This window comes from Netta rufina (assembly GCF_964035555.1).
Source record: "Netta rufina genome assembly, chromosome: 2".
NCBI lineage: Eukaryota > Metazoa > Chordata > Aves > Anseriformes > Anatidae > Netta > Netta rufina.
In genome coordinates this window covers 102,657,967-102,684,884 of record NC_140124.1, presented here as the reverse complement: position 1 = coordinate 102,684,884, position 26,918 = coordinate 102,657,967, and the positions used below count along the sequence as shown (strand labels likewise).

General features: G+C 35.6%; 1 protein-coding gene across 1 annotated transcript in view; it reads left to right on the top strand.

Annotated features, from left to right (window-relative positions):
* Positions 1 to 255: 255 nt before the first annotated feature.
* The window catches only part of CDH7 (cadherin 7), a gene marked incomplete at both ends in the record, with an annotated part of 78,698 nt that continues 52,035 nt past the window's right edge, over positions 256 to 26,918 (top strand). Inside the window, one exon of the mRNA XM_084306876.1 lies at positions 256 to 465. Within this exon, the coding sequence (XP_084163002.1) occupies positions 256 to 465 (210 nt within the window). The remainder of the gene's footprint in view (positions 466 to 26,918) is intronic.

Below are 26,918 nucleotides of genomic sequence, written 5' to 3'. Positions count from 1 at the left end.
CAAAGAATTTACATTAGTAAAATAAATAAATAAATGAAATTCTGACAACAGTTCTTGCTTTTTTTTTTTTTTTTTTCCAGATAGGTACCTGTTATGCCATTTCTTTGGTGAAGGCTACTCAGCAGTGGTGACCTCTCCCAATCGACCACTCCACAAATTATTATCTCTGGACTCCCAGCTGACACCCTGCTGGAAGCTAGAGCTGCAGAGACAACTGGAATTGTGCCTGCTCTTGTCAAAAGGAGAAAAAAAAAGATGAAGTTGGGCAAAGTGGAGTTCTGCCATTTGTTGCAGATAATAGCTCTTTTCCTGTGTCTTTCTGGGATGAATCAAGCAGAGCCCTCAAGGTCCAGGTCAAAGCCCTACTTTCAATCAGGGAGGACAAGAACCAAACGCAGCTGGGTGTGGAATCAATTCTTTGTGCTGGAAGAATACATGGGCACAGACCCACTCTATGTAGGAAAGGTAGGGGATTTAACCAAATATTGGAAAGTACAGATGCCTGCTTTTTGATGTGTTTATCTGGTGTAACCTGAAAATTGAAACGCTGTCAGTGTGTCTGACATAAACCAGGATGGGACAAAAGTTATGCAGATTGAAAAAGAAAAACCTTTAGCATTTCAAAACAGCAATGCATCATATTTCTCTCAATCTCACAATTTTCTTTAAGAGTTTAATCTATTGTCTATGCTTCTTTAAGGGAGTACAATAATGAAAGTGCTTTACCATTAATTATACAAAGACAATATATTATTACTAATATTAGTTGTTTTGTTACATGGGAATACAGAAGTATAATAATGCATATTCTTTCCTAAGAACAAAAAACTAGTCCCAGAAAACAACATTTCTATATTATCCTGTTTGTTCCCTAAAGACTGGCACTATTATGGTCAAGAGAGAAAGATTCAAGCATCTAGGGGTGTGACAAGTGGAAAGGAGGGCACGTCTACATTGCTGGTATGCTTTGATGTTGCTTGGCTGGCAGAGCGGCACCTTGGGGGCCTCACTGCCCTCTGAGCATGGCATAGCCTTTTGGCTTTACCCACCCTCTGATGGGCACCAGGCCAGCACAGAACAAGCCCTTGCATCAGGGCATCCCAAATGGCTTATTGTCAGCGCGCCCATAGCTGCATGTGGAACACACTGAGCACAGCTGTGAATCTGTGCCTTAGCTCATTCACTGCGTTGTGCTGGTGAGTAATATGCTTCAGCAAGTATTGAGCAAAAAAAACCACCACACAAAACAAAACAAAAAAAAAAACCAGCCTTCTTGTACTTCTATGTAACATTTATGTGTAATCATCTTATTGAAAGAAAAACTCATTTTTCTATGTAATATGAGAATCAATAAATGCAGTTTCTCATTAAGATATAGCAAATGCATAGAAAACAAGGGAGTGACAAATTTTTGCAAAATGGTATGCTTACAGAAAAAAAAAAAAAGTAATCTGAAATCCACCACTTCAAATGTACGAGTGCAGGGAATTTCAGCTTACTTGATTTGCCCTACCGAGACAAAAACCTTAATGTTTGTGTTAACACAGCTAAGTACTTAGAATTTAATCATGCCATCAAATAATCAAGTTGAATGGCGATCTGTTCTTGTGACTAAGGCTATGGTTGCGTTTATGTGTTTTTCTGAACTGGAGCTAGTATTATGCACAACTGAGCACTAAAGGAGAACTAGAATAAACAAACATATGTATATTTCATTGCAAGCATCATGAAAGTTTTTGTTAAGTTGGAGGTTAGGTAGCAGTTTCAACTTGGAAACTACTTGGCTTTGTAAGGTGTTTTTTTTTTTTTTTTTTTTGAGGGGGGGGGTGGGGTGAAGAGGAGTGAAGGGGAAAGGGAGAATAATATATTTGGAAAGGAAAATAGTATATTTGGCATTCTTACCTGCTGATATAAAAGGATGTGTGGCTTACAATTTAGAATTTCTCTCCTGGAAAATAAATGTCTTTAAATACTTGACAGAAGTCTGGTTTTGATCTGTAGCAATTCTCATATTCACTAGATTATTGTGTTTTGGCCAAATATGCTGTGGTAATACTGGAGTACACGACATGATTATTTTTATCTTCACAGTCTGCTTTTTCCAGTCCTTTACAGGAGTCCTAACATTCATATATATATATATATATTCTGAAAAGCAATCCCTCCACATCTATTTTTATTTATTTTTTACTAGTAACAGTCTGTGCCCAGCCTGCCTTTGTATCAGCAGTATGAATTGTTGGCTCAAGAATTCACATTTGTACCAGCATTTTGTAGGAAAAGCAGACATAAATTTGCACTTTCAAAAGGAAGCACATTTTCCTGGAAACAGAGCCCTTGCTGAGCATCTTATAAGATAAGATGTGCCCAGTTCCTAACCTTCACTCTGGAGAGGCTTTTTACTGTGTGGTTCCTGAGGTGCAATCATGACCAAAGCTGCATTCCCATGCAGGGGAGAAAAGAGGTGAAGAAGTGATTTTCGTTCTGTGTGTTAACATATTATATGGAGTACCACTCTGAAGTGAGCAGCAGTCACCTTCCTCCCCCTTTCTTCCCCCTAAAAATATTGCTGTGCCTGTTTCAAAGCCTCTGTAGGCAGGTAGAGACTGAGGAGATCGAGATTTGGATGGAAGGGTGTTTTTTTTTCCTTCCTCTTGGTGAGGAAAGTGAAGAGCTGGCATAACTCACTTCTCTCATCAAGTGAAGTGGAAACAGCAACCAGACTCTGCTTCATATTCTGCAGAGCATTCTGCTCCTGGGGAGGTCAGTCCTGTGCTACCTGAACAGAAGTTCAGGATGCTTTGCAGGGTGCCAGTCTGAATGTGGACACCCAGGAAGGAGGAACCTGCCTTCAGATTTTAATGGCTGTGAGAGAAAATGCTTCAGAAACAAGCAGGCAAATGGAGCTGTGCTAGGGAATATTTTCTCTCTGCCACTATCCAATTTTAAAACGCCCTAGGCAGTTCTGTTTGGATGAGGCAGTATTTGGACAATGTTAGGGTTACATGGCAAATTAGTTAAAAGTCATGAAATACCAATGTTAATTCCATGTTTGGCATTAATTCTGTCCTTCTGGCTGCATGCAATTTAACATTTTAATTACATGATCATGCAAGGTAAAATCCAATTCCTTGGAAATTATATAATAGGATTCCTATTCACTTCGTTAAGATGAGTCTTTCACTTAAAATATTTTTTTCAATGTTTTCATATTTAGATTTCAGATCCATATTGTAAGTGTATTGAATTCTTGAAATGTTGTTTATTTTCAGTGGTGTTTGTTTGTTTTTAAATTTATTTATTTTTTTGAGGTAGCAGGGTCCTGTTTCTCCCAGCACTCTGGAGAAACCTTTGGAGAAACACCAATAGTTTTACAATAAGAGGAATCAGAGGTGATTGAAGTTTGTTGCTGTTACTGGTAGTTTGTTTTTGTTTTTTGTTTGCTTTTATATGCAGGTCTTTCCTCTCTGTGGTATGAATTTTAATCATCTTGGATTCAATCCTGAGTAATTCTGAGTGCCTCTTGGGAGGTGCTTAACAGTCCAGATTGTGGACTGAAACATATACAATTTCTTTCTATCAGTCAGCACAGCATATTTTTTTTTTTTTATTTTATTTTTAATAAAAGGGTTGAAGAAATTCACTATTTAGCCCATTTACCCATCCAGATAGTCCCTGTTATTTTCCAGACATTCCATGTAGGAATTGAAGCAGTTAACTATGATAATAATTTAGCTGGAAGCTTAGGTGGCTTCTGTTTTCCAGAAACAGTTTACTATTTCTCTGTAAAATGTCTTACTCTGCATTTTCCATATAAATGAATTTAATTGAATATACTTGGGCATAAAAATAATAATATAGAACAGTTTAAAATGATTTGATATAAAAATACCTAAAATCACAAATGTATATAGTATATATAGTATATATGTATATAGTATGTGCTATAATGCTGAATATTTTAAAATCTGTTTACAGTCACATAGTTAAAATCTGGATAGGTATGCAGAGGCAAAAAAAAAAAAAAGGATGCAGTTTAATGCACAGTCTAATTTTATGTCTGATATTCTTTTGTTGTTGTTTTCCCATGTTTTTGTTACATAATTATGCAAACATCCTCTGTGTGTGTGTGTGTTTTTGTTTTTAGTTTGAAGGACTTTGTGTGTGTGTCCTTTTTGTTTGTTTGTAGGAGTTGTGCTTTTTTTTGTTTTGTTTTGTTTTGTTTTGTTCCTGGTTTTCTTTTATTTAGTTTCACCAGTGTTTGCCTGCAAGAATGTTGGTCTCCTCAAAAGCATTGGAATGACACAAAGCCACAGACAGTAATTCTTTTATTTGTCTTTTATAAGTAAACAAGCAAAAAACAACAACTGAATCAAAAGCAGCCCACAAATAAACTTGAAGTGAAACAAGGCTGTGAACTCCATGTGATTGAGTGTGAAAATTGATGGCTGACTTTATTATTTTCTTTTGAACCCAGACCAAAGCTCCTTTTCCAATGGCTCTAGATTTATGGATAGTTAGAGACAGAGACAGTTTCAAGCACATAAGCACAATGGCTACTGAGATAAACTTTAAAATTATTATTATTATTATTATTATTATTATTATTATTATTATTTTCTTGAGACCTTTCTAAGATGTGAAGGGCTGATAATAAAGGGTAACAAAGAAAATCATTGATACAGTGATATATCAAGCAGAATTTGCAGTTATGCACTGAAGCAAGGTGGAGAAAGGGCTTTCTAAGCAGCAGAATAGCAGAATAACCAGAAATGTATATTATTTGTTGGTATAGACTGTAGAATGCTTCTTCCAGACTCATCAGTTTGGAGGGAAGAAGGCTGTTTTTTTTTTTTTTGTTTTTTGTTTTTTTTTTTTTTTTTTTTGTTTTTTTTTTTTTTTTTTTGTTTTTTGTTTTTGGTATGACAATTATTCACATTTGATATTTACCTATTGCAATATGTTTACAATATGTAACAAACCATACAGACACAGTGAGAAATGCATCTCTTTTCCTGGCTCATTGCCTGCCATTTTCAAATGTGCATGGTAACTTTTGGACTGTGTTGGATGATAAGCGTTCTTGGTAAAATACTTTAAATCAGTAAGCACTGTGAAAGCATTGGCCACACTGTCAAACTCATAGCAATGTACCAAATACCAGTCACTGAGAAACAGAGGGAACTTCATCTGTGAATGAGAAAGCTGAGAACCTCTGAATAGAAATAAGTCCAGTAGCTTTTCGTCTCTCTAGAAACCCACTACAACTTTACTGTCACTTTGGGAAATGGAGAGGAGAAGAAAGGAAGTTATAAGGGCTAAATTTAGGCAAAAGGGGCTAGGCTGCCACATTTATAGATAAGGGAGCAGGAGGCAGGTTGGTTGTGATTCTTTTTCCTCTTGTTGTCTGTGGAGGTAACCCATGGAGACCTGAGCCCAGTCTCAGCCTTGGGCTTTTGCCTCTCCAAATAGCCTGCATAAGATAAATGTTCAAGTCTACTCTGAAAAACTGCAAGTGAGCACCCAGCTGAGAGTAGCTACAGCTCTGCACAGAAATAATTTATGTTTTTTTTTTTTCTTTTTTTTTTCCCCAAGTCCTTTTGAGAGGAAAAAAAAAGTTCCTTTTCTTTATTTGTGTACACTATGTGGAAAACAAAGATAGCATAATGAATCAGAGAAACTTCCTTCCTCATTGTTACATATATTTTTATTCTTTTTCTATTTGTTATCTTCATTTTAAGATAATCTTTGAATCAGTATTGTTTTATATACTCCCAAAAGTCAACTTCTGAAACTGAAAATGCGAATCTGCTCTGTTTCTATTTATCCATCGCAGCGACTCTTTGTTGTTCTGTGCTGTGAAAATTGATAACAGTTGACCTTTTAAGTAAAATCGGACATACCACTCTTGTCAAAATTATTCTACCACAAGTTCTGCAAATGAAACAAATGACTAACCAAAATACTCAAGTACTGCATATCTGCTTTGTAGAAGGAATAGGTCTTGGTAAAGGGGTACCCCAGCCATACAGAAGAGGTATGAATTTACCAGCTCAACTTGTTATTCATAAGTTGCTAGTAGCACAGACTTTTCATCACTGGGGAGTCACTATGGGCTTTGTGTTATTCCATGCTTTATTTTGTTTGGATTACCCCAAATAACAATGTTGACAACCTGAATGTTTCCTACTTAGCGTGTAGGGCTAAAGTATCTCTGGGGAGAACAATGAGATTAAGGCACACAGGAAGAATTATCTGAAGGGATAACCCAAAATCTACTGTTTTTTTCTTGGTTTATTTCATTAGCCTGCACAGCTATAGTGTAATTTCCTCTTTCCCTATTTGTAGGAAGTCATTGTCTTACTCACATAGCTGAATGGATACAGAAATGGGTTTTATGCAGGGGATTTAAAGTGATGACAATTCCGCATGCTCAAGCTCTAAAAGACAATTTATATGTAATTTCATTATTAAAAGCGATAATAGTTGAGAGACTTATGGTTGAATACTGAACCAGAACATGAAGCTTTATGATCTTTTAGTATAATATAGAACATTGATGCTTAACATGTGGCATTACAGAAGAGGAAGGTTAGTGAAGGTGATGACAACATTTGTAAATTAAGTAGCCCTCATCACAGCTTTTTATTCGGTGGCACAGCTATGCTATTTGTATAATCGTGTAATACCAGTGCTGTACTTCAGTAGACTAATAGGCTCTACCTGCAGTGCTCTGCTCTAAATTTCTTTGGGATGTTATTTTAAACTATATTTTATGGGTCTCTCTGACAAATCAGAAAAACAAAAGTAAAAGCTAATTTTCATACCATATATAGATGTAAGTCTCCTGTATGCTTGGCTGGTTATCAGGAAATGCTTTATTTTCATGAGAGCTTGAGGAGTTTTACAGTTTTGATGTGAGTTTGGTGTTTGAAGCTCTTGTTGCCTCAGCTGACTTTTTTTTTTTTTTAATCTTTTATTCTAACATTTGCATATGCTAAAATTGTTTTCTGTCCTATTGGCTCTCTTTATTGGCTGTCACTTGTTATCCAGTTTTACTTCTGTCTTACTGATGGTGTTGGAAATGCAGGGCTGTAAGACCGGGGCTACCAAGAAGTGCCAGTATTCACGTTATTATGTGAATTCCATTATTGTTAGGGAAGTCCAGTCAGGAATCAAATCCCCACCATGAGCTAGGTGCAGTGCAGGCTAAGACAACCCTCTGCCCTGAGACAGAGGTCTTGTAAAACAAGAGGCAGTAACAGATTAAGAGGTAAGAATACAATCCAGTGAAATATGGAGATATCAATCAACATCCCCAAAATAACTCGAGAACAATAACTCGCTCACATCCTTTTCCAATAAGATAAAATATTGCTTATTCTAAACATGAGAATCAAAACTATGTTTTAAACAACATGAATAGATAACAGAAAGTCTTTTCCTGCCTTTATGTTCTAACCTTTATAGGTGACAATTTGGTTGAAATTCCTAAGGGCGGATCTATGTTAGTATGAGGCTACTTGTCTAAAAATCTTGTTTCAGGACAGTGAAGATAAAGGAAGTTTTTCTATTGCTTTCAAAAGTTGAAACTGCACACGCTTCAAAGTTTTATATCTTGTAACCTGCTATCACTCTATATTTTCCATGTTGTCTTTTTTCTTATACCTATACTGTTCAGCACAAGTATCTGTCTACAGGTCCATTGGATGTTCATTCCATGTATTTAGCACTTTTCACCTCACAGTCTAATAGCACTATTGCTGCTCTGTCACATATTTTTTTTCTGCCAAATTTCTTCTTTGCTCCATGGCATCTTTGTTGTTGTTGTTTTTCAATCTCACGCTTCACAACTTAAGTTCCTTTTGTGTGTATGTATGTGTGTGTTTTGGTTTTTGAGTACTCAGTAAAATTATACCATGTACGTATGTCAGATTTTGATGTTAACTTTTACCAGTTGAGGTGAGTATCTGGGACAATATATTAGAGATCCTGAAAAGTCAGGCAATGGTGCTTTTGTGTCCAGTAAACCATCTTTAACATAAGTGGTAATTAATGCTGGAAAATCTCTGCATTATAAATCTTTGTCACAACATCATGAAGTTCTCTGGAAGAAGTGGCTTAACCGTGTGTTGAGGTTGGAATGGCTGAAAGAAGAAAGACGTGAATACACTACGTTGCCCACTTCTGTCAGAGTACCTGTTAGCTACCTTGTACTACCAATGTATATCTTCTTATATCTTCTCAGTGCTTTTTGTGCTAGAAGAGACAGTTTTGTCACGTAAATTAGAGACAAGTTACTCTTAGAAAAATCGGTGTAAGTTATGCTGCTAGGTGAATCCTAGCTGTTCAAATTATATATCCAAATATGATTACCAGCACACACTGTGAGCAGAAGTTTGAGGAGGTCCTAATGCTTACTGTCATAGCTTTAAGGCTGTAAGAAAAAGTATCTTTTATTTTTATTTTTATTTTTAAAGGTAGGGTTGTGAGTTTCCATGGTATAAAAATAAAAAGATAACAAAAAATAATAATGTCAACACTTAATTATAGATCACATGCCCTTCCCAAAACCCAGGAATAAGCGAGTATATTGACACATGTTAGTTCAGCTCCAAAACCTTAACTAACTTAGTTCCAGGTTCATTACGGTAGAATTTTGTCAGTCCAAGAGAGAGACTATATTTCTCTTTTTGGTATTTTAAATATTGACTTAAATAGATTTTACTTCCAGAGCTTTCTAATATATATTTTTTTGATTGATATGTATTAAAAGCAGTGCAGTATAACAATTATTTTTGTTTCATTCAGTATTTCAGGAGAAAAAGGTAGTTGAAGAGAAAAGGAACACCCTCACAATTTTTGGTACAAGAAGTCATGTTTGAGTTCAGGAAAATCAGTGGCTTATATCCCTCCAGATACTATAAATGCAATCTTTGCTACATATTATGTTTGGTGGATAGTTCATCATAGTGTTGCATTTGGATTATCAGCAATTGAAAATCTACCTAAACTTTTACAAACTTATAAGAAAAAATTTTATTATAGTAGCATATTATTACATTTTTTATATTTTGCAGTGGCTTCATTTGAAAGAAAAAATCATAGAGATAAATTAACAATGATATTTTTCCTGAGCATTCCATTTTGAACAAAAATATAATACATAAATATGTTGCTGCTAAGTTATATTCTAAGAGAGCTGGGCGGGTATGATAGAAGTAAGCTCACATTTCATTTTACCCAAGACACTGATAAAAGTAAAAGAAATTAAACTAATCAAAGTAAATTATGATTTTAAATATATATATATATTCAAATACTGTTGGAAATATAGAAAATAACCATTTCACCTTCATCCTAATTATAATATTGAAATCCAAATTTAAATATTTTCATGGTATCAACTGCATTTTCTTAATCATTACATTCCATACATTCAACTTTATAATTTAAATGGAAGAGAAAATATTTATCTTGTTTATTTATGTGTTCTATTTGCATAAAAAAAAAAAAAAAAGAAAACCAGCACAAATTTTGCTACTGTGTGTTTCTCCTATGTATTACTGTGTTAACTCAGTTGGGTTAAGTAAAAGAGGACAGTGATATATCTGCATTAGCATTTTTGCTTGGATCAGATGTGCATTTCTGAAGTTAACGTCTGTTGTCATTTAGTATATTCCAGTTGTGGAGTGGGATTTGAGTGGACAAGCTAGATTCCAGTTAGTCGAGACTAAATTAGAAAAGTAAGATCCATAAATGCACTGATTAAACTCCTAATGGGACCAGACTGGTCTCATTGCTAGTCCAAAGGAAAACCCCAGAACACATAGTGCGGACACTGGTTCCTCAGCACCGACTGTTTCTCCCTGAGTATCCCAACCCATTGTATTGTACTACTTGCTGACATAGCCAATGAAGGAACTCTGTTAATGACAAAAGAAACATAATAAAAGGGTGCTGATCATCAAAATCAGTAAATATGCTCATAAAGTTATACTATATATATTTAGGATTCGTTCTTGCAAATGTTTGTGACTCAGCTTACAACTTGCTAACATTAATAGTGCCTTTCATTTGGTACAGTATTTGCTGGTGTTACATGCCTGTGCATGCCTGTGCAAAATGTGGAATTTTGTCCTTTACGTTGGTTTAAAACACACAGTACTGTAGTAGCACTACTACACAAATCACATATCACAAATAATATAACAAAGAATCATTTTTTTTTATTATTTTATCTTTCAGATAAATAGAAATGCCAAGACAAATACAGCACTTTTGCACATGAAAATGTGAGAAAATACAAAATATACCTTGCTGTCTCAGGCTGTTTTTCAGAATGCTCCCCTGGGACAAGGTAGTTGTAAACAGCTGAGAAAAAGTCTTTATTTTATTTTATTTTTTATTTTTTTATTTTTATTATTATTATTATTTTTAATATATGCGGCTTTGTGTATTTCATGGAATAATTGAAGATTTAAACCAGAATCTTGAGAAGATCACTTTTATTTACCCTAGAAAGCCATCTGACTATATTATTTTTTGGAATAAAACTATTTGTCCATTTTAATTGATTTTTTAACTGATATTTTATTTCACTGTTTATTTAAAGAAGAATACTGAGGATTGATTGACAAGAGATAGCAACATATTTCGCATTTTTGACAGTGAAAAAATTACCTGCCTTTTGTACAGTCACATAGTGTTCTTTGAGCTCTGAAGGTCTGCTTTATGGTGTTTCATATGGGTGAATAGGATATATGTTGCAAACAGCTAAAAGCAGTCCAACATAATGTTCTACCTAAATCACTAAGGATTCTTTGGTCCTTTCCGAGTAGAAAGAAATATACCTAACAGTATTTTCCAGGTAGTACAAGAAGATTTTATTGCATGAATTCCATGAACTGTTGCCATAGTCATACCGTCCCATTTACTCTTCCTATTTAAGTAAATCATGAGAAATTGCATTGAGGACCAGAGAGACATGAAATTTCGTTGCTGTGGAGTGCGTGTGAGAAAAATTAAGCCCATAATGTTATTTTCCATTTGAAACGTTTCCAAAATGCATAAGAACTTGGTACTTGGATACATGCATAAGGATGATAAGCTGCTTAAACATTTCATACCAAAGTATCAAATTGTAACCCTCCTGACTAGGAAATCAAACAATTCACTTTTTTTTTTTTTTTTTTTTTAAATTTCTTACAAAATAGACAGGTGCTGCATTAGGTAAGGTTTAGCTTGTTATTCCATAACAATTGAAAGTTTTCAGACACAGCTGTGAAAAGCAGATGGTCATTTCTTAAGTTTCCATAATCAGGGTATAATAACAATACTATAAAGTAGCCAAACACTTGTCTTTCTTATACAATTTGCATATATCATATGGATAGAGTAAGCATTTGTGAAAGTGCTTGGCACATTTCTATGTTTAAAAACAAACAAACAAAAAAAAATACAACAAACTTTCAGGGATTTAATACTGCATAGCGTTTATATGGAAAACTTTAAAATAATCCCTCGTGTTTCTGGATGTTCTTAATTTTTATATGTATGTAAGCTGTCATCCTTCACACCCACCTCTTCCATTTTACCACATAACCATTCCTTACCAAGCAATATATATTTCGCTATTTTAAAAGCTTTCCTAGTCAGCTTTGTAATCTTTTGTTCATCTTCATGACTCGTCTATTCACTAGGTCTATTTTTTCACTGTCTTCTTGACATCAAGGCCAGGCAGGAAAGGGCCTTGGCCAACCTGAACTAGTGGGTAGCTTTTCTGCCTGTGGCAGGGGGGGTTGAGTTAGATGATCTTTAAGGTCCCTTCCAACCTGAATCATTCTGTAATTCTGTGATATGGTATGGAATATCCCTTTGGTGTCTAAGTCAGCTGCCCTCGCTGACTCTCCCCACTCTTAGTTCTTGCCCTTGGAGGGGGGAGGGGACCATCCACCAGATGGTCCACCCATCAAATCCATGTTTCCAATTTAGAGATTGTGATGTCATGTGGGACTGTGTCAAAGGCCTTACAGAAGTCCAAGTAGATGACATCAGCAGGTCTTCCCTTGTTGACTGATGTAGTTACTCCATCATGGAAGGCCACCAGATGGGTCATGCACAATTTACCCTTGATGAAGCCATGCTGGCTGTCTTGGATCACCTGCATTTGCCTTAACATTGCCTCCAGGAGGATTCATTCCATGATCTTGCCAGGCACAGAAGTGAGACCCACCAGTCTGTAGTTCCCCAGATCTTCCTTTCTACTTTTTTAAAAAATGGGAGTGATGTTTCCTTTTTTCCAGTCACCAGGGATGTTGCCTGAATGCCATAATTTTTCAAATATGACAGAGAGTGGCTTGGTGACTACATCAGCTAATTCCCTCAGAACCCTGGAATGCATGTCATCAGGGCCTAGACTAGTACAACTAGTAGACTAGTTACAACTAGACTTGTAGTTGTTAAGTTGCATCAGGAGGTCCTGAATTTGCTCTTTGCTTACAGTGAGTAGGACTCTGCTCCCCCAGCCCCTGCCTAGAGGTTCAGGGGCATGATAGATGTGGGATGCCTGATCACCAGTGAAGACCAAAGCAAAGAATTTTTTAAGTACTTCTGTCTTTTCCTCATCTGTTGTTACCTGTTTTCTGTCTTCATTTGTCAGAGGTGGTATGCTCTCCCTAGCATTTATTTTGCAGCCACCGTACCAGTAGAACCCCTTCTTGTTATTCTTTGCATCCCTTGCCAAGTTTACTTCTGTCAATGCCTTGGCTTTCCTGATCCCATCCCTGCACATCTAGACAACATTTTTGTGCTCTTCCCAGGGCACATGGTCCTGTTTCCACCATCTGTGCATTTCCTTCTTTTGCCTAACTTTGACCAGCAGATCCTTAGTCAACCATACTGGTTTCCTACCTTCCCTTCTTGATTTATTACACATGGGAATAGAGAGCTCTTGCACTCCAAGGAAAATATCCTTAAAGGGTTGCCAGCTCTTATTAGATCCTCTATCCCTAAAGACCATGTCCCATGGGGTCTCACCTACTAATTCTTTGAACAGCTGGAAGTTGGCTCTTCATTTTCCTGCCTTTGTTCTTAGCCAGGCCCATATCCCTCAAGATCACAAACTCAACCAGAGTGTGGGCACTGCAATGTAGGCTTCCTCCAATATTAAACTCTTTAATGGGCTCTTCTGCATTGGCGAGCACCAGGTCCCATGCCACACTCAACAACAGAAGCTGGGAAGGAGAAGAGGGGGCTCTTGTTACGAGCATGTCTGTTCTCCCAAAGAACTGCTATATGTATTGAGGCACCCTGCTTCCCAGGACGTGACCAAACATTGAACCTTGCTCAATGATAGGGAGTAGAGAATAATTGTGCTGTTTTGTTTATTTATTTATTTATTTGTAACTGCTAATGTTAGCTGACTTAGGCATTGTTAGTTCAGATGGGGAAAAAAAGAGGATCTAGCCATAGATCCAGACATATTCTGGTTTGAGAATTATGCAGATGACTAGGTCTGCTAAATAGAAGGCTGAAAGGGACAAAAAGGTAAGAAAAGATCATTTGTAATGGAAGGAGGAAGATACTATGTACGACAAGGTAATCTACATGTATGATACTTGGGAGCAGCAAAAACAAATACAATCAAGACAAAAAGTAACGCAAAGGTGATTTGATGTTTCTCTTCTGGTAACAGGGAAGCAGATGACATAAAAGGAAAAATTTAATTATTTCTTATAAAACATTTCTACAGTAAACCAGGAAACTCAGCATTTGACCTGAAGAAGTCTTAAACACAAGTATCATCATGCCAAACAACATAGGACAAGACAGAAAAGCCTCCTATCAGTATGATTTCCAAGAATTGCTGAGTCAAGCAAGACGGAGTGTGGATTAATGAAGGAGAGGCAGATCTCAAGAAGTCCAAGCAAGACTAAGCTATTAGAAAATGGGGAGAAGGATGCAAGTATGTATAGCCATCAGGGCAGCATCTGGTCCTTGTCCAGCCTGTTTCCAAATTAAAAGCTAAAAATGAAAAGGATTAATACTGTGGTTCACCACTAAGGAAAGCTGCCTGCACCTTATGAAGTAAACTTCTTGTTGGAGTCAAGGGGATGAAATAATGATACCTCTGGGTCTTCAAGGGCTTTCAGTTTCTCTGTAGATACCTTCCCTTCTAGACTGATATTTTAACATTCATAATTTCATGTCACTGTATTTCCTTCAACCTGTTTGCAGGCTACATGAGAACATTTCCTTCAGACTAATTTTAATGTCTTGTCAAAATTAGATTTTTTTTCATGTTTTGTAAGCCACAGTGTCACACTCAGAACTTCCCTTTTATCTATTAATTTATAAGTGGAAGGAGGGTAGAAGGTCCATTATGCTGGATTGATCTTATGCTGAAAAATCGTATTTTCCAGACAGTTTTTGCAAATTTTACTTCCAGAAGCACAAAGTGAAATCAATGAATGCTTTTCATAAGGGATGTTGCAGAATGAGAGCCCAGGTGCTTTGTCTTGCTTCCAAAATTATTACCAAGTAGGCAATGAGACTGTGAGGAAGACAACGATAAGAGGTGCATCCTGATGACAGAACCTTCTGAGACCTTTAAAGATATAAGGGTCTGTCTGCAAACTACACTAAAAATACAAGATATTTACCTTTGAATCAGGAATAATTTTACCTTCTGTGTATTAGACACAGCAGTTCACCTTTCACCTCTGATCATTTCATGCTTTCTTTATTACAATCCTTAGGCTGCAAAGAACAATTTGGAATACAGTTTGGACTGTAGCAGAGAGAGCTAAGAGGTTGTGGATCAGATTCAACTCACCAGAAAATCACTTTGTGAGGTAGCAAGATACAGGAGAAACATGCTGCAGCTTAACCATCAAGGTCAGAAGAGTTAAGTTTATTACAGTGAAGAAATTTGTCAGCAATATTACAGATTTTTTCTGGAGTCTAGCATTCTTGCATATGTAAATTATCTTTTCTAACAGAACTCTGACAGAACTGATGCAAACTCAGAAGTGCCATCATAGAGAGTACTGGGATGAAACCAGAACTTTTTCCCTGATAACTAATCTGACTTGTTGGAAATAAAAATACAGTAATGATGAATGGCATGATACTTTCTTATTTTTTTCTTGATATCAAAGTGCACCTTTGATTTTGTTGATGGCAACATAAATAATGCAATTAAATAAGCTTTTTTATTTTTGTATTTTTTTTTTTTAAATTATTTTTTAACACTAAAGCATTAAGATTCTATTTAATAGTGTTTGGTAGAAGACATCTTTTTTTCTGAGTGATGACTTGGAAGGCAAAGTAACATACTCCCAAAGTTGTGTGTACCATTACCCTTCCTGAAGTTTTGCTGTAATGTTACATACTTTTTTTTTTTTTTTAATACTTTATTATTATTATTTTTATTTTTACTTCAAATGAAGGTTTGGATACCTTCATGGTGGAGTGTGAGACTGTCAGAAGCAGCAGCATGGAAAATGCAGCTCAGAAACATGAATCTCCACACCTTAGGTGTCTTCACGAAGTACAACAGTCAAATATGTGTCTGATTGTTTGCAGAGTAGCAGAAAATTTGCTTTTAAAAGTGACTGGATAAAATTATACTTAGTTTCTCAGTAGATGAATTCCATATGTGAGTCACACCTGCCCATTCTGCAGATAATTTTTCCTACTTATTACTGCTATTAGTCCTGCTGAGCTAACACAGCTGAGAGACAGCAAACTGCATTCTATTATTTCTTGAGTGCCATCCATGGACTTGTTTGTTATGTTCCACTAAGTTACACCTGCACAATCCCATTGTAAGCTAAGGGACCATACATTTTCACAATGAGAACAGAGTCTCAAGACAGCAGGGGTTTTACTTATGTAACCAGAGGCATAATTCATCTTGTGGAATGGGAGTTTGTCTTTACAAGACTGTACCAAGGTTGCAACACAGGAAGCCAATGTATGACTTATCCATTTTTATGGATATCCATTTTTATGACTTATCCAATGTATGACTTTATCCATGTTTGCAATGTGAATTGCAGAAAGGCATTGCTGTTTTTGTACTACCACTTTTCAGCAAGTAGAACATTAAAAGAAAGCCTGTTCACTGTCTTAATGCCTTTTTATGATAAAATCGGTTTACTGTGTTAATTCAGTTTGTTCTTTGCCTCTTAATATTTAACTCACTAGATTAGATACTGAACAACTATTCTCCTTCCACTCCTGTCGCTATTACCACAATTTTTGAATGTATATGAACAGAACTTGGCTCTCTTACTCAACTGGTACGCTTTCTCCTTGAGAAAAAAAGAGCAGTAAATAGAGCATTCTAGTTCCTGTTGTATAGTCATTGTTTTTGTCTTCTAGTCTTCCACCTGTTCTAAAAGTAGCTGCAGAGCAAACTTAAGGATATTCCATATCCAGTGCTGTCATGAACACTGACCACCAATGTTTGTTCACTTTTGTAGATAACACACTTCAAAGTTTCTCATGTACTCTTATTTGAAAACAGAAAAAATATCTTTTTGCTTCGTCTCATTTTATCTATAAAATATGAATAGAGATTGATGGAGAAACAAAATAGAAAGAAGCAATAAAACATATTTTGGAAAACAAACAAACAAACAAAGAAACAAAAGAGCTAATCAGGCAACTAGCCAACCACAAACTCCCATAAGACTATGGGATCTGTGGGACCATTAAGAGGACAAACAGTTTGCCAGTTAGCAATGTGAGGAACAGAGTGAGGCTGAGGAAACACAATTGCATTTGAAAACGTATATAAATTAGACAAAGGAGAGGAATATAAATTCCAGCTGTGAACTACAAGTGAAGTGATTAAGCAGACCTTTGTTTACTTTAGAATGCTTCATTTTAAGTGTATTTGAAGTTGATATGTCCTTTATCTTCATTCTGATCTGCTTCTGATTTTTTTTTTTTTTTGTGAATGTGTGGAAACATTTATTTGTGTTATTTTCAAAAGCTATATCTCCTTCATTCATAAGTAATATAACTTAGTAAACTGCATTTGTATTTAAACTACAGTCTGCACATCTTTGAAGGGAAAAAGTATGCAAAACCCAACCATAAATAAGAGATATTTTTTTTCATGTGCAGAAAATTATTATTTGGAAAATTATTATTGAATTAAAAATAATACTTTCTTTTTGAAAGTTATTAAATTTTATCAGTATCTAGTAATGTACAAAGCTCAAAATTTTATGAATAAGGTTATATATTTTTCCTTAAAAATATAGGAGCAGCTTCTCAATGATTGGAAATTGTTCTCTCCTTGCAGACCACTAAGCTGTGCTGATTCACACCAAGTGAAGCACCTTACAGAACTTCCCTGAGGGGGGTTATTTGGCACAGCTTGTTTGTTTTAATGGACCACACAGAAGGTATAAGACAAAAGTTGAAAATGCTTTGAGTATGAATTTCTGAACATTACAATTAGTGACAGAAGGCCAATCAATGAGACAATAATCCTGTAAAAATACAGAAAGATCAGATTGCTTGTAGAATTAGAATAGCTTTAATATGGATGTATGCAAGGGGATAGCAAAGGAGCTGGAAAGTTTCCATCTGCTTTGTATACAAAGTGATTAGATTGTGATCACTTAGTCCAAGAGGACAGAAATGATGCAAAATTCTGCCCGGATGAGACATGCAAATTGGATCAATTAAGCTTTGAGAGTGCTTAGACAATCTGGTAGAGAAGTTTACATGCTGTGTCCAGTGAAACTTAGCAAAGATCAGTCTTGAATGCTGGGGGCAAGCATGACAGTGGTTTAAACTCTAATCTCCAAAGGTAATCCATTGTTTTAAGATTTCTTTATAGAAAGAAAATGGTCAGATAGCTTAATAAAAGACCCCTTTAGGACATTCTTGATGGTATGTATATACAAGAAGTATGACAGAAAAATTAGTAACAGTCAACTAATGTCAACAGTTTAAAGTAGATGAGAATAAATTCAGATGGCTGATCTTGTTTGCAGTTAATGGAATATATAATACTAACATCTTATATACCTTCACGATACTTTACAACCCCATGCAATGCTACAGAGTTGGGACAAAGTGGCTGGAAAGCTGTGCAGAAGAAAAGGAAATGGGGGTGCTGATTGATGCTCATCTGAACATGAGCTGGCAGTTTGCCCAGGTGGCCAAGAGGGCCAACATCATCCTGGCTTGTATCAGGAATAGTGTAACCAGCAGGACCAGGGAGGTGGTTGTACCCCTGTACTCTGCTCTGGTGAGGCCACATTTCAAGTTCTGTGTTCAGTTATGAGCCCCTAACTTCAAGAAAGACGTCGTGGGATATGTGGGAAAAACTGGGATACTCAGCCTTCTGATCTGGAAGTCTGGGACAAGGAGCAGAAGAAACCCCACACAGTTCAGGTGGAAACAGTTAGAGACCTGCTGCTCCACCTGGACTGTCACAAGTCCATGGGGCCATATGGGATCCATCCAAGGGTGCTGAGGGAGTTGGCAGATGTGATTGCTGGGCTGCCTTTCATCACCTATCAGCAGTCATGGTCATCCAGAGAGATCCCAGATGACTGGAGACTTGCTAATATGACACCCATCTATAAGAAGGATCATAAGGAGAACCCACGGAACTACAGGCCTGTCAGCCTGGCCTTGGTGCCAGGAAAGGTGATGGAAAAGGTCATCTTGAATGCAATCACACAGCATATGCAGGACAGCTGGGGAATCAGGCCTAGTCAGCATGGGTTCGTGAAAGGCAAGTTGTACTTGACCAACCTCATCTCCTTCTGAGTGACCTGCCTGGCGGATTAGGGAAAGTCTGTTAATATAGTCTACCTAGATATCAGCAAAGCCTTTGACACAGTCTCCCATAGTATTCTCCTGGAGAAGCTGACAGCCCATGGCTTGGACAGGTACAGTCTGCTGGGTTAAAAATTGGCTGATGGCATCCTGGCTTGTATCAGGAATAGTGTAGCCATCATGACCAGGGTCCCCTTGTACTCTTCTCTGGTGAGGCCACACCTTGAGTGCAGTGTTCAGCTTTAGGCTCCTCACTGCAAGAAAGACACCGAGGCCCATGTCCAGAGAAGGGCTACAAAGCTGGTGAAGGGCCTGGAACACAAGTCCTATGAAGAGCAGCTGAAGGCACTGCGGTTGTTTCATCTGGAGAAGATGAGGTTCAGGGGAGACCTTATTGCACTCTATAACTACCCAAAAGGAAGTTGTGGGGAGCTGGGGGTTGTCCTTTTCTCACAAATAACTAGTGATAGGACTGGAGGGAATGGCCTCTAGTTGCACCAGAGGAGTTTAGGTTGGAAATAGGAGGTATTTCTTCTCAGAAACAGTAGTCAGGCATTGGAACGGGTTGCCCAGGAAGGTGATGGCATCACCATCCCTGGGGGTGTTTAAGGAAAGGTTGGACTTGATGCTTACAGACATGGTGTAGTGGGTGACAATGGTGGTAGGATGATGGTTGTACTAGATGATCTTGAAGGTCTTTTCCAACCTTAATGATTCTGTAATGACCACAGTGCTTCAGAAGCAGGGATTGTTCTTGTAAGAAAATCATTGTCTGTTCCATTTTCATTGAACCAGACTATACTCAGAATGGAAACAAAGTAGAAATGGTTATTAGACAGAGGTGTTCTAATTTTATCAGGGACTACCTATTAATTTGAATTATGTACCTTATGCAAAATCTTGTATACCGCTAAAAGGACATATAGCCTTAGATAATCAGAGGGGTCTTTATGTAAATGAGAAACTAACAATATATGTGAAGTACTGTAGCCTTCGTAAATGTTTTTTGTTTTTTTTTTTTTTTTTTTTTTTTTTTTAAGAAATACTTTGAAGATTCAGTAGAATCCAGATGGTTTTCAGAATTAGAAACAGGTCTGCACAATTTGAATTTTAATGTAAATTAAACAGGTACACATGACCAACATAAAATAATATCTGCCTCTTAATCATCATTTGTTCATCAATGGCAAATACATTGATTGTGTTGCCAGCATTTAATGGTAATGACTAAGAAACATAGTAAGAATGTCTTATGGTGAAAATACAAAGAACACATAAAAAATCCTGGGTGGGCCTTTTTTTTTTTTTTTTTACTGAAAAACAAGTGAAATTCAGTTTTAATCCATAACTACCTTCTGTCATAATTTTAAATGTCAAAATATGGTTTAAGGAATCAAGGTGTAATGACTGCATAAGAATTTTCTGAGATTGTCTATTAAGCACTCCTCATACTCACCAAAAAAGAAAAAGGCATCAGGAGATCATTGTCCTTTTTGTACAGCTGTTAAAATCCCTCTAAGCAGGAAGGCTTTATATACAATTAACCTAGCATTGTTCATGTTAAGGCAGTTTATTATGGTTTTGAAATACTAATGCATTATCCTCCCCCTCAAATGTTTTCTGAAAAACAGCATAAAACACAGGCATTAAAAGCTTTTTTTTTTTTTTTTTTTTTTCTCATCCTATGGAGTGAAAATGTCCATCAAAATATGAAATACTATCTTGAGATCAGCCCTGGCAGACCTGCAAATTTTAATAATAATAATAATAAAATCAAACCTTTTAAAGTATTTATTCACAAGGGATCAACTTAAATTATCAGAACAATTTAAAACAGACTTTCAAACATCCATATTTACTGTGCATATCCTACTTCTTGTTCTGAATACTGAACAGCTACATTGAGAACTTAGCTAATGGAATCACTTAAGCTTTCAATGCTACTTCTTACAATTAGTCAATGTGATGCCATTTATTAAAGAACCCTTTCTTTGCTCAGGGATTAAGTCTCAGGTTCAGAACGGTGCTTATGCATATGGTCAGCACAAGATTCCATAAGCAAGTCCTGAAATGTTTGAGGATGACAGAAATGAGGATGCTTTTTTAACCCAGAGAATTATAAAATACAGATTTACTTTGATGTAACATAGTGTTAAATTTCCTTACTCTTCTGAGTAAACTTTGAAAATCAAGCTGTTAATTAACTAGTCAACATAGATGGATGGATGGATATGGATATTACACACAAACACTTCAGGGTAAAAATGAATGTGATAAACTACCTTAAGTGAAATACATAAGTGTAAGGGAAAGATAAAAATTAAAGGAACTAGTCTTATAAGCTTCTGAAAAAATAATAACTTATTTGTTATTCAGTTTCACCTTACAAACTCTGAACTTCAGTGCTATTAATCAGTCATAACAGTTAATAGAAATGTTAGAGAACTTAATCAAGCCAGACTGAAAAGAGATTCTAAATGAAATACAAACACACTGCTAACAGTAATATGTTTTGAGATAAGAAGTTAACCAAGGGATTCTTTTGCTCTCTTTAAGTGAACTTACAAGATTTTATGACTGTTTTCACAAAAGTCAATATTAATTTAATATTTACAAAGCAAAATACAATAAAAATGTCAATACTTTGACATATATATTATCATTTCTGTAAGTAAAAAGAAAATAAAAAATATAATCCAGATGTCAACTGACATATTAATTCTTCTTTGTTTTAATAGTTTCATAAATTTTATTTAAGTCCTTAACTGTTTGCAGAGAATTAAAAGTTAATGTGTCTATAGATGCTGTTAATTACTTCTTTTTTTTTTTTTTTTGGTATTTTTTTTTTGTAATTAAAATGATCAGATTGTGCTGTCTGCCATAGTCCAGTATTCTATAAGCTTCTATAGTCAAAATTTGTCACAGTTTACAGTTAAACATTTTATAGTTGTCTTCTAGACTGTTAGAAGTTAGGGTTTCAGCACTCCCTATTAGCACACAAGTGGATTTTTAGTAGCATTAACTTTCAAGAGCAAATAAAATTTCAGGAATGGATACAGCACAAAAATAGACATACACACACAAAGAAAAAGGAAACAGAAAATGAAAATAAACATAAAATAATAATAATAATAATAAAAGAATAAAAGAAAAAGGAAAAAAGACAAAGAGAAAACCTCTACACCCTCCAGGAATCTGTTTCTTAGTACTTGGTACTAATCTTCTTTGGAATCAGGCTCCTATGAGAAAATCATTATCAACCAAGCAGTGCTGCAAGCTATTTTGGATAGTTGAAGCAGAAACAGGATAATCACAGTAAACTATAGATCAGTAGTTTGATAAAGACACAATATGAAGGTATAATTTCTACTCGAAAATGAAGTCATTTAGTATAAGTACATACCTATCTCATAAAATACTTTAATACCAAATGAGTTTTTGTTTGTAAATTTGGTATTATTGACATGAATAGTTCAACAAAAAAGTGTGTGATTATTTTCCCACTCAGTGCTATTACAGCTAATTCTTTAGGTCATAGAGTTAGAGATGAAAAAAATATATATTTTATATGCTCTCATCTTTTATGGTTGAAATGCCAGACCTGAATTATGGATAAGTAGAAAAAGTGATAGGGGAGAAACAACTTGGTATTTTTTTTGTTATTTCTGTTTCCAAGAACTGGAAAAATCCAGAAGTATTCATTTTGCATTATGTCAGGTGTATAGATTCTGCAATCAACATCGTTTCTCCTTCTGTCTCCTCTTCTTTCGTGTACTACAAGGTATAGTGCATTTATGCATTTTCTGGACTTTAAAACAAACAAACAAACAAAACACAAATAAATAAATAAAATCCAAAACTTTAATACCATAAATAATTAATAAAAAATATTAATGTGTTAATATAGAATACTATAAGAACTAGAAAAAACATGCATATACACTTGTGTAAATATATATCTTTCATTTAAGGAAATTATGTATATTAGAAATAGTTCCTTAAGTATATTCAACTTATATCAGTAAGGATTGTTAGATGCATAGTGGTGAAGTAATCTGAGAAGAATAGTAAGCGAAGTTAGTTGAAAACTGTTTCTGTAAGATGTTACACATGCATAAACCTTTGGACACCTATGTCCATGAACATCTGCAAGCCCAGAGATGTTCTTATATGGAGTATGCTCAGGCCTTTGTTGTGTTGCATTTTATTTGCCATGTTGCATTTTTTAAGCCTGTTCACTTTCATAAAAGCTACATGTTGGGAATGCAGGAAGAGAACATCCTTTATTATACTGCTGAAATAAAGAGCAGTGACTTTAGGAGAATTTTCTCTTGTAGCTTCAGTGATTCTCGGCAACAAAATAAATCAAATCATTGGATCAGGAAATGCATTGTTTTAGTATAGAGCAGCAAGTATTTGGATCATGTAAAAATACTAGTGGTATGTATAAAAGAGAACTTAGTCTCTCTCTTCTGATTATAAATAAATGCAGAGACCCCCATACAGCTAGTACATTTACTAGAACTCAGGAATTCATAAATAGAATTTCACTCCAGTGGTATTTTCATGTGATTTAATCAAAAAAAAAAAAAATCTATTTATATTGAAGCACAAGTAGTTTTTGTTTTGTAATTCAGAGAGCAAATCCACTACTCTATGGCTTGGTTTGTCAGTGATAATTTTGATGAAAAACTCAGTATAAGAACTCCAAGGCATAACTACTGGTGTACTGAGAGTGTTTTGAAAAAAAATGTGATATGCATATTATTTACATAGGAAAAACTTGGAACACTGGAAAAACTTGAAGTGTGTATGTGAGGGAAAGTCATTCCTGTTTTCCATTCCAACCATGTTATGTTGCCTGCAGGCTCTTGGTGGTGCTACAATACAGTATTGTTGGCCCTCTCCCCCTGGTAGATATTATGCAATTAGTACATGGTGATGCAGAGTATACAGATGGCTTTTACCTCCCAAAGCTGCCAAACTGTCTTTTAAGAGTGCGAATGACAAATAGTCATTTTGGAGAGTGACATGCCATGATGATGGCCCATTAAAACTCTTCAAGAATACTCAGCCAGATACATATGCCCACTCAGCCCCATCTACAGAAGCAGCTGCTTCTGAGTTCCTCCTGTAGCTGCACGGATCTTAATGGGCTGACTGCACAAGTCCCTGTTGCCACAGGGCATTTCATACTCTTATTAAAACTGTAGGGAGAGAGGCACAGATTTATGTGTACATCATCTGCAGAAGTAGGAAAAGAAGGTACAATAAGGAAATATAAGTATATGAGTGTATATGCATACACATATCCAAATATATGTGTATGAGTGTATTTGTATACACATGCATATACAGGCATTGTGTTTCTATATGTACATGATCACTATTGGTCTATATAAAGAATTGTTATACATGTATACAGAAATAGAAGACACTATAGAAATAACTGAGTATTATTAAAATAAAAATGTCAAAAATATGATATGGTTGCTATTATCATATCCAGTTTTCAGTATTTCCTAATAATTATTCAGCTCACTAGCCTTTAGATGACAGTTTCTTTTATTCCTAGGGGATCCTTTCATTTGAACTTTTTTATTCACTTAGAAGCCTTGGGGGCTTACTTAGATACTAATTGGAATGTTATGAAGTATAAGTCTTAGAATTTTGGTACTTCTATTTTGAATTTTGTTTGAATAATAATCATCAAGGAGTTAAAAAATTTCATTGTTCTCTTTTCTGTTTCACCCCCCTTTTTAAAAAAGTTGGCAAAATCAAACATTCACTTTGCTTCCTGTCGTTGAGTTGTTAAGGTTATTATCCTCCTAGAGCACTGATTAGTCACTAGAGAGTGTAAGGGCGATATACTTTTTTCTGAACTCTCCCACAGACATGTCTGAACTTTTGACTGGGGAACCTGCATGGAGGGAGAACAAGACAGTGAAGCCTAACTGCTTATTCCAAGTTTGATGATGGGAGAAATGTCTGAGGAAATTAATAAAATTATTTTAATTTCTTTAAACAACAAAATGTTGAAGAATCTGTTTCTGTCCCACATTACTTTTGTAACAAGACCAAAATAATTGAAATTAAAATATTAAAGAAATTTAAAAATATTTTAATTTATTATTTTAATTTCTTAGGCATAGAACCATGCATTCTGTAGCAGCAAGAAATGGTTCAGAAAGTAAATTAATAGGGGAAATAATGATTATTTTTTCAAGAATCATACCTAATTCATTTAGAGGAGGCTGATACTTAAGTTACTCTCCCTGCCCCTCAGCCAGTTTTCTTTATTTGCTCCCCTGATTCCAGAATTTTAATTCTGTTGACAATTTAAGTCTCACGCCCTATTTTCTTTTTACTTCAGAGTAAAAAAAAAAAAAAAAAAAGACACCTGATCAGATTTATGTTATCTGCCTTTTTTATCATTGTTGTGTAACACACAACATGAAAAGACGTTGAAAAATATTGGTAACTCTATACAACATTACTCTCAAATACTGTGACTGCCTAACAATATTCAGTCACTGAAAACAACAGCTCAATTACTATTTTATGATTTTGTTTCATTAGTTGTTGTTGTTTTTTTTTGTTTTTTTGTTTTTTTTTCCCAAATTTTTTTCAGAATGTTTCTTCTCATTTCAACTTGTTTTTCTTTTTCTTTGTGTCCTTTTGTCCTCCTTTTCATGTTCCATCTCCTCTACCCCATCCTATCCCCTGGAGTTCTTTCATCAGTTTGTTTCCCATTCAGCTTCTCTGCTGGTCCCACAGAACTGGCTATGTTCTCATTCATGTTTTTGTTGTTGTTGTTTGCTTGTTTGTTTTTAATCTCTAGTTCTTCTCTCCTTCTTTAACTTATTCATGTATTTATTTATTTATTTTATTTATTATCATGCATCTAAATGAATACTTTGACTTTAGACAGAGTGTTATTCTTACTGGCTATATATACACTGTTGAATATGAAGATCTCTAAGCCCAAGATACACAAACAGCGTATAATTTGCCCGCAAGAGAGCTATTAACCACAGCTGTGGGGTGACACAGCTGGTACTCCCAAAGGGATGTTCTCTGGTTTTACCTTGAAAATGAAATGCACTCATGTGATATGTAACCTCTCATTATGCATGTGACTTTGGGATGTTCTTGGATAGATATATTAGTTTGTGGTCATTTGTAGGACAGCAGTGTTACCAGATGCAATATAAAAGAGGATTTGGAGACAGCCTGAGTTCAGACAGACTATAAGGATGATGCTGGGAATGAAGAAATCTCAGGACCTCAGTCATTACAGTAGCTCTTAGGTCTTCTGTCAGCTCTGGGCACTCTAGATGCAATTTTCAGGGGTTTAGTTCAACACAGAGTAGAATTTTTTTCTAGGTTGACTGGGTTTTGAACAAGGCTGTCACAAGCTCCTTGTATTAGACAAATATAATGTGGTTATACTGTGGTTTGCAGTATGGGACCTCGCTGCATTCCCATGTGTCTTTGCTCTTTCCTGACAAGGAGGAAGTCCAGAGGCAACAAAACAGTGCATGAAATTGCTAGTATTTCAAAGTGGCAAATTTTGCCAATGTGGCACTGTTTTCTGTACTGGTTCCCTATCATCCTGATAACATTGTTGCAATGAGGAAACTGGCAGCATAAGTATGTACTCTCAAATTTCTTCTATTCAATCTCCCTTTTATTAAAAATACTAGGGGTTTGGGGTAAAACCATTTATGTTTACTTGACCTCTTGTCCTTGATAATCATCTGTTATGCTGGAAGCACAGAACTTAGAACAGAGTATTCCATTCTGAAGCCAAGCTTATACTATAGTTTTATATAAATTAATAAAACCAAAAGCAAACAAAACATTTTTTATTATTTTTTAAAATCATTTTCTCAGTGTTTCTTGGAGGAAGAAAGGAAGGAAAGAAGGAAGGAAGGGAGGGAGAGAGGGAAGGAAAAACTCATCACCTGCTGAATAATACTTTCACTACCTAGGTATGAAATGATTCACGTGAATAACAAGGCTTTGCTGACATCAACAAAATGTTGAAGAATCTGTTTCTGTCCCACATTACTTTTGTAACAAGACCAAAAAAAAAAAAAAAA